Source organism: Camelina sativa, chromosome 9 (assembly GCF_000633955.1).
Source record: "Camelina sativa cultivar DH55 chromosome 9, Cs, whole genome shotgun sequence".
NCBI lineage: Eukaryota > Viridiplantae > Streptophyta > Magnoliopsida > Brassicales > Brassicaceae > Camelina > Camelina sativa.
The window spans coordinates 1,094,310-1,103,950 of NC_025693.1; the positions used below are offsets into that span (position 1 = coordinate 1,094,310).

Consider the following 9,641-nt stretch of genomic DNA (forward strand, 5'->3'; position numbering starts at 1 on the left):
TGCTTCAATATATTATATATTTCCTTAAAAATCTCTTAACATTAATATTTCTGGGATCTTACTCATAAGTATTTCTGTATATGTATGAATTTTGTATTAAATTAGTAAAAAAAAAATCAAATTATATGTGTTTTTTTGGGTTCAAATCACAAAGAGAACTATAAAGGATTTCTTTCTATATGTGAGCAAAATAATTATTTTGAATAATCTATCTATTTTTTTTTTGATGAGATTGAATAATCTATCTATATACATATAGTGGAAATATGATGGTAATGAATTATACGACGTAATGTAGACACAAGAACTAGGTAGCTTCTAGAATTAGGTAACTTTCTTTATGGAAAGTAAACAATAGTATTAAAACTAAACTATGGGACTAAATTTACGTCTCTCCCTCCATGTATGAAAAAACTCTTTCTCATACTTTAAAATTCGAAAATAATCACACAACAATAAAAGTCAAAAGGCACGTGAAATATACACATAATAAACAATGAACGATTAATAATAATGTTGTCTTAACACTTTAATCAAACCATCGATTAGATATCGGAATAAACACCCTTTTTGTAAGTGCTCCATCGATGCAAAACGCGACCAAAACCATCGTAAAAAACGACGCGTAGTTTAGCTTCGGATATGTAAACCGACATGAAGCCTTGCCCATCGTAGTAAAATCTCATCTCTTGAGAGTCCCAATCATGATTCACATCTCCTTTCCAAGCCTTGGATCCGCCTCCACTTGTCATAAACTGTATTCCACTATACACAACACAACAACGCATTTCCCTTACGTTACATATCCATACTTAATTATCCTTATTAATGAATCGTAACGCAATTATTTAATTAATCACCTGTTGATGCTGCTTATGTGCTCCAAGCAATGATCATGTCCGTTTATATAGAGATCCACTTCATTAGCCTGATTTTTTTTCACGAAAACTAATTACTCGTTTTCATTTTTAGTATTGAACATCTACATATATATATATATATATATATATATATCTGTATATATATATATATATATCTGTATATATATATATATTTGTATTGAACATATATACTTTAGTAGTTTATGTAAAATTACCTCGAGGATAGGTAAAAGTTGTTTCTCAAGCTCTATGGTTACTCCATGGTGACCTGCACTTTTTATCGTGTGATGGCCTACGACTATTTTCCATTTTGCCATTGATTCTTGCAATGCCACATCGACATCCTATATATAATTATGAATTATCGTTTTATGTACCGACTTAGGTCAATGTTAATCACATGTTTTCGATAATATAACTAGCGTACGGTAGAGTAAGAAACAGAAATAGTTACCGTTAAGAGATTGGTAAGGTACTTATTTCTTGGTAGTACGCCTCTCCAATCATAGACATGGTCCTTTGGTTCATCAAAATACTTATCTACGAACGGTGTCGTGTCCACGAAGAAAATATCCACAAGCTCTACCAAAAAAAAAGGTTAGGTGTTAACATAGTCCTCATGAAGAAGATATTAACTTCTTTTTTTTCCCTTGGTAGTTTACTTACCGGCGTTAACAACGTATGATCTTAAACAAATCCATCGGCAGTCCAAATCCCTGAGTATGGGGCTGAGTTGCGCATAGACGTTACCTCTATAATCATGGTTTCCTAATACTGCGAGGGAAATGAAAATTTACAAACAAGTCAATATTATAAAATAGAAAAAGTAAATATAAATATATATTTTTTGTAGTCAAATAATTTGTTTTCTTCGTAAAATGAAAATAGTAGAGATGGTTTTATGGTTAGAGTATAAATAAAATTATTACTAGAACTGGGTATCCCACTATAATTTACGTACCACTATACCATGGTTTTTGTAAGCTAGATGCTGTGTAAATATTGGTAAACGAATCTTGAAATTGAGAATCATATGGACTGATTATTCCGTCATCATAAAAGTTATCTCCAGTCGATATAAGGAAATCGATATTTAAATCCTTCCCTATTTTCCCCATCTGAATGCAAACATATTTATAGTCGATAATTAGTAAAGTAAATCACAAAAAAAAAAACTAATCAGTCTTATTAGAAAATTATATAGGATTAAAAAATAGCATTAGAAACAACAAATGATAACGATATAAAATTTCATGAATATATATATTGTCGTTTTTGGAAATTTTTAGCTGCGACAAACTTGTCCATTTCACGACAAATTAACTAAACTATAATAATATAAAAAAATTTCGAAAAAAAAAAGTCTCCAATCAGTGTCTTACTTTAATCAGAAGCATTTACTTGTAGGATAGTAGAAGCAACCAAACTTTAAAATGATAACGTGAAATTGTAACACTGACGCACAGCCTTAAGATTATTAGTTCCACGTAAGTTACGTATGAACTAAAGATTATGTGCGCAACTTTCCCACTCGGATAAAACACAATAAAATCTGCCTCAAAATATTATTACCTCTAACTCCCACTCATTATATTTTTATTATTATTCAGAATTATACCTGTTAATAGGACTCCAAACAACAATTTATTCAAGCATCACATACTTACTACAATAGATAATATTTAGTAATTTACTCAAACGATGCATTCGACGTCAAGAAAACATAATATTACACGCGTCTCGGTTCTTCTAATAATATAATGAAGTACCATATGATTTATCTAATCATTTTTGTCATCTCGCTTAATTTCTCTCTAGCTCATAATTAGTTCATGATTACGCCATAAAAAACTTGAGTTTAGCTTAATTCACAGACAAGGAATAAGTATTGATTTATTCATAAAACAAGGTCATATCTACACATACAGAGAGTTATATGTACCTGAAGAGCTACATGAGACTGGTTATAAGAACCTCTTCTTCCCCAATCGCCGACGACGAGAAAACTGAGTGTGCCATCGGGTTTCGATGGTTGAACCAACCGTGGTAGCTCCGCTGTTGAATTGCAGGCGGAGAATATAATAATTAAACCGAGAACAGAAAATATGAGCTCGATGGGCTTAGCTCTCAAGCTATCCATCGAGAGACTTTGAGGGAAAAAATATTGTAAAGGGTGATGGTGGATTTGTTGTGGCTTTGGTATATATAGCTAGTCCATATGTGGCCACGTTTTAGAAAATAAAGGCAGAAAAATAATGTAATAATTGTGAAGTTATGTTCTCTTGACGATTTTACGTTTTAAGAACATATTATCATAATTGACCACTCAAACTAATAAAAATGGACTTTAGTTACAATTTGCACGTCAATTTAAATTGGCGGTGGATGAAGTATTGAAATTAGGCGTGAATGTTCCATATTTATGTGACGTGGCATATATTGTTCCACATATTGTATATGTATTTGACATTGCATACAATTTTGTTCCCATATATTTTAACAAGGAAAGAAGTTGACCGGATCATAGGGTTCCTAAGTATTTGGAAATTGCATGGATTTTGATAATACTAGAAGATAGAGATATCAAGTTATCAATGATGTATAATCCTCTACCATACGAAGAGTCATATAAGCCGAACGGGCACCCATACCATTTTGGAAGTCATATCAGATTTTCAATTATTGATCTTTGTGTTCATGTGTTTTTCTTATCTTGACAAGATCCAAGAGACGTCGACAACTAATATATCCAAATGGCATGTGAGAGTCGACGAAAACTTCCAAAATGTTCTCCATTATATTTAGATCGCATACATGAAAATACATTCATATTACATATGCTAAAATAAATAGCCTCACGTATAGATGATGTAGGATCTATCCGAAATCTCAAATGAGATTCTAGGCTTCGGAATGATGATCACGAGCGAGTATGAATATCTAAAATATATATGTTGGAACAGAAGAATATGTAATAGAAAGTTGACAAAAAAAAAAAGAATATGTAAGAGAAATATAAAAATTAATAGGTAAAACTCAGTTCATATATATTTGCAATCAGAAAAAATTAGTGATGATGGAACGAGAAACAGTGGTATGTTATGATTCATCATCGCTATAGTTGCTTCTTCTTTCCTTATAATTGAGCACATAATACAAGAATATCCATACATCATTATAGGGAAAGCTCACGAGTTGCCAGATCTTTGGCGATAATGTTGTCTCTGCTCATAAGATCTCCAAGAACAGTCCTTTATTGGTTAGAAGACTTGGTTTGTGAGTTGTGGCTATAAATTATTTTCGGTTGATGAAATATTACAAATCTAGCTTTCATGTTTTTGTTTGAAAAATATGTGTTAGAGATATTGGCTCAAAACTTTTTGATATGCATGGTTGAATGAGCTAACACCTTAGAGTATGAATCTTTCAGTCCGATCATGATTCTTCACTTCATACTTTCTTGCTGAAATTAAAAGTTCACAAAAAAACAATTAACTTTCCCCTTGTGATTCATTTGAACTTGGTACTGCTTTTTTTTTTCTTCAATTTAAAATATATATCATTTTGTTTTGATTTTGGTGTTTGCTACTTTGCTTAAAAACCCATTTTCAATTGTTCAAAAGGATGTTTAATTAATGTTAATTTCACTTGCAATTCGATGAGGATACATCAATTACTTATCAATTTTACAAAACAAAAGCCTCTTTATATATGAAGGTGTGGTGGCATATCAAGAACCAAAAGACTCATGCATATTTGAATCCCCCTTTTAATAAAAGGGAAGTACACAACTTAAGTTTTGTAGATTTTATAAAAAATATAAATGGTTATAAATGCATACTAATAGGTTATATATAAGATATACATTAACTCTATACTCTTCATAAGATAACTCTTTGTATATAGATAATAAATAATAAATCCATAAATCATAGAGTATATAGATAATAAATAATAAATCCATAAATCTTGGAGCAAATATATCACAAAGTTGATTTGATTCAAATGATATGAATTTTTTAGGAGTTATTTCAAATGATATGGTAATTTAATTATGAGAAATACCCTAAATAGCATTAAACTAAGTTTTATGGACAACTATAGCATACATCCCATAAATTTCCAAAAATAGCACTATTTAACACATTAAATTATTTAAAATTAATTTTTAGAATTTGTTTTTTTATGTTTGGGTTCTCAATTTCACATTTAGGATATAGTTTTGAGGGGTAGGGTTTAGTATTTTGAATTTAGGATTTAATTTTAGAAAATTAATTAGTGCTATTTGGAATTTTAAAGATGTTGTGCTAAGTTTGGAACAAAAACTTAATTTGGTGCTATTTTTGAGAATCTCCCTTTAATTATCCTCTTTTAATAAAAGGAAAGTACATAACATAGTTTTTGTAAACTTTATAATTTTATTAAATGTTTACAAATGGTTACAAATAGTTTATATATTAATTTATATATTAATATTAATGGTTAACCTAAAATATTAGGGATATTCCAAATTGATAATTGATATATTAATGATAACAAATAAAATCATGAATATTCCAAACTGTATATTTGTAAGATTTTAGTCCTATATCACGTTGTTTCCAAAGATTTTTAAACACAATATTACAAAAATATTTTCCACAAATTTTATCGATATACCACAACATTAACCAAAGATAGATTACGAAATAAAATTTAACAAGTGTTATAGCACGGATACTTATCTAGAATCATTAACAATATAAAACTTACAAAATAAGTATTTTTTAAAAACTTTCATGATTTTATTGCATAATGTTTTATCAAAAAAAACTTTTAAAAACAATAACATAAATTATATTTCATATAAAAATACAATATAAATAAAATAAATTTCAACCCGTGCTCTAGCACGGGTCTTAATCTAGTGATTATAGTAAAGTAAAATCCAACCCATGGTGTATAACATCAGAGCTATAGGGTCCGTTAATAAAAAAAAAAAAATCTAAATCATGTTTGAACAAATCTTCAACAACTCTCGTGTATTTGCTGGTAAAAGTAAGTATATAATCTGAGTTTCTTTTTTTAATATTATCTATGCAGAAAAAAAATATTACAAGGGTTAATTCGGTTCCTATGTTAAATATTGTTTTTTATCCAAAAAAAATGTTAAATATTGTTTACTACTAGGTAATTAGTCCACGCAATGCGTGGTTGTATGCATAATAGTTTTGATTATATTTCTTAAATTTTCTTAAACTAAAATATTATTTTACTAATGTATAATCTCGAAAAAATTATACTAATGTATGAATCTCAAAAAAATTTATAGAAATTTCTCAAAATAACACTCCTATCAACATTTTTTTGGTATGGTTATTTATTATACAAAATTTAAAATATATAAATTTTTCTATAAATAAAAAATTAGCCAATACTACAAAAAAATATTACAAATTGATTAGTTATATTAATATAAATAATAATATAGAAATTTAAACATTTTCCTAATATGAGAGTATCTATGTTTATGACCATGTTTTATAGAGGTTAAACATTGATTTTTAAAGATTTTACTTAATGACATTGTAAACATAAGACTGTAGTATAGTAAAATTGAATAAAATAAAATTATCAAAATGTTAATAACTATGTATAAAATTATTGTATATAGAATATTCCTCATTTCAAAGTTTAAAGCAATTAAAATAATTAAAAAAATATTAAAATTTTACCAAAAACATTTTTTCTTGAAAGAGAAATATATTAGTTGGAGGAATGAATGTAAAATTATTGGATAGGAGTTACATTTGAGTTAAATGTAGAGATAAACGGAGTTAAATGCCTTTAAAAGTGGGTTAATTATAAATAAATATTTTAATTTATTTTTGACTTAAAAGATAAGGAATACCAAGTGGCTCAATCAAAATTTAAACTTACAGTTTTTGATTGTTTTGTTGATATAAACTCAACACTCACACATAATATTCCAAATTGAAAATATTACTTTTGAAGTGACAAACTAAATTAGTTTTTTTTTAAATATATATGAAGTTCAATCTAAAGATTTTTTAAAACCCCAAGACTAACTTCAATCTTTTTGGTTTTCACTCATCAATTTAATTTATAGTGCTAGATTTCATACTAATGGTTTCATCTTTAGAGGATTTAGTTAAATGGTATTTTAATAATTATATTATTTTCTATATTTCACTTCCAGTTAAACATGATTTCTTTTTGGAATCATTTTTTCATTTTGCTTAAATAAAGAATTTTTTTTTCATAATTAAGTTTTTTTTGTTTTCAAAAACCTCAAATCTTAAATAATATAAATATTATATTGATCTTTACATATTTATCTATTGGATCACAAAACAAAATAGACTTTACAAAATAAAATAGACTTTATAAATGGATAATTATATTGATCATTCTAAATTATTAAAAATGATACATGAATATGTGAGATATCTAAATTACATAATAGAGAATTAGAGATGGATCTTTTCAACTTCATGACCTTATTGTGTGGTGAATATTGTATGAGTATGAAAAATAAGATGCTAATCTAAAATAGATAATGAAGATAAACCTTTTAAAACAGATTCTTAAATAAACTTGATTTGTTTGTTAAAACCAACATATGTGAATTGAAATTCAGCTATGGAAATTTTAAAAATAAATATGAACAGATTAGAAAGGCAAGAAATATAAAAGAAATATTTTAATTATAGAAAAATTGAAAACAATGTTAATTATATATAATACTTTCTAAATTAAAATATAGAATCAAACTCTTACAACACATATTAGAAATAACAACATTTGATATTGGTGAGAGAGGAGAGAATGAGTACTTATAAGATGATAATCCAAATTAGATAATGGAGATGAATCTTTAAATATAAAACAATGTAAAATATATATATAGTATCTAAAATTAAAATTTAGCATTAAAATTTTACAATGATATTTCATTTAGTTTTTTGTAACCCATACAACAAAAATAAGAAATTGAAAACATAAAAAAAAAATGATTTGAGATATTGTGGAAGAGAATGAGAGAAGTGGAAGAAAATGAGAGAATGTGAAAATGAGAAAGTAAAAAATATTAATATGAGAGAATGAGGCAATGCTTATTTATATGATAAGAATTGATGGAGGTTACATTTAGAATTATTGGAGTTACAAATATTATTTATTGTGTTTGAATAAAATTGAGTGGTGGAATATGATTAATGCATAATTTTTTTTCAGTTATAATTTTATTTTAATGTATGAAATAAATGTATTGTGTTAATTGGATCTTAAATATTATTTAAAGCAATTAAAAAATTAGAAAGCAAAAAAAATAAAAATAGAAAATATTAAATGAAAATCAACCAGTAAGGAGAGACTAATAAAACCTTACTTTTATATATATGATTCAACCTCATGTCAAAACTTATAATTATCCCGCTATAATTAGACAAACCGTGTTCCATTTTATTATTCCTAACCGTTTTAAACAATTGTTGATATTGCATTGAAGAAAAAAAATGCACAGATGTTGTAATTAGACTCTTCATTTTTCTTAACCAAAACAAACAAAAAAGACTCACTTTTTCAAATGGGCACCCAAAACAGAATAAATTGCAGTTAATTCAAATTAGAACCAATCGAAAAAGATAAGCCCAATAACATCCCAATTGCCTAGAAGCTTGTTTGAAACGGATTTGATATAAAAAATACCATATTACTTGTGAATTACCGAAGTATCAATAGCAGCTCAATTACCAAGTTCCACTTCCAACTCGTCTTTGTCAACTTTCATTGACTTGAACTAAAATTGATTTCCACTCGATTTTGCTCATATCCACATCAATTTAAACTGAAGTGAAAAAGTAAATTGCAACCAAATCTTTAAAGTAAGTATTATTAGCGCAGGAGAAGATAAGACTATGGGTTGCCTTCTTACGATGCATACAAAAACCTGTATAGTAAAATAATATAGTGCTTATACAAAGTATAGTCATTTAGCTTAAATGTAAAAGAAAAAAAAGTAACCATAGCTAAAAAAGAATTTATGGTCCCAATGGTCCCTAAATATCAATTAATATATTATTGTTAGCTTAACCACTAATAACATTTTATGTAAGTTTGTCGATCTCTTAGTAGTCGTACCAATGAAGAGCAGCAAAATGTGAGAAAAAATATATCAGTATCTTAGAGAAAAAATATATCAGTATCTTAGATATTTTTGTTTGGACAAAGATGAAGAAGATATGTGGAATAATTATTTCTAAAGTATTTGCACTTTCATTACTATAATTATCCCTCTTGGCTGGTAGGAAGAAATTAAAAATTTTACAAAAACATATGAATTATAATCGCAATGCACTTTCACCGACCAGCCAATGAGATTCAATTCTTGATCTATATTTTTTATTTAAATGGATGAAAAATTCACTAAACTAAACTATAGTACTTATATACAAGTACGTTTAGATATTGCCTATTGTCTCCTTCAATATGTAGTATTTAAAATATATATATATATATATATATATTGACTTGTATGTATCGTTCCCCATAGGTTACAATGTGAATTGACAAAACAGATAAATAAAAACATATCAAGCAAAGTAATAAATCATTAAAGGAAAACAAACAAATACTCTCTCCGTTTCAAAATATTAGATGTTTTGGAGAAGTTTGTTGTTTCATAATATAGGATGTTTTCAAATTTTAATGCAGTTTTAAGATTAGTTTAGTATTTTATATTATGCAATATTGTTTCTG

General features: G+C 27.1%; 1 protein-coding gene across 2 annotated transcripts in view; it reads right to left on the bottom strand.

Annotated features, from left to right (window-relative positions):
* LOC104710120 (purple acid phosphatase 8) overlaps positions 1–3,163 on the bottom strand; it is a 4,246-nt gene extending 1,083 nt beyond the window's left edge. Inside the window, exons 1-7 of one of the 2 annotated variants that reach the window (XM_019229439.1) lie at positions 2,824–3,163; positions 1,843–1,999; positions 1,548–1,655; positions 1,336–1,463; positions 1,097–1,225; positions 861–928; positions 608–765 (exon numbers count right to left, since the gene is read on the bottom strand). In XM_019229439.1, the coding sequence (XP_019084984.1) occupies positions 608–765; positions 861–928; positions 1,097–1,225; positions 1,336–1,463; positions 1,548–1,655; positions 1,843–1,999; positions 2,824–3,021 (946 nt within the window). In that variant the 5' untranslated portion in view covers positions 3,022–3,163. Of the gene's footprint in view, positions 1–402; positions 766–860; positions 929–1,096; positions 1,226–1,335; positions 1,464–1,547; positions 1,656–1,842; positions 2,000–2,823 lie in introns of those variants that run through there. The other variant, XM_010426664.2, reaches the window with a different exon arrangement.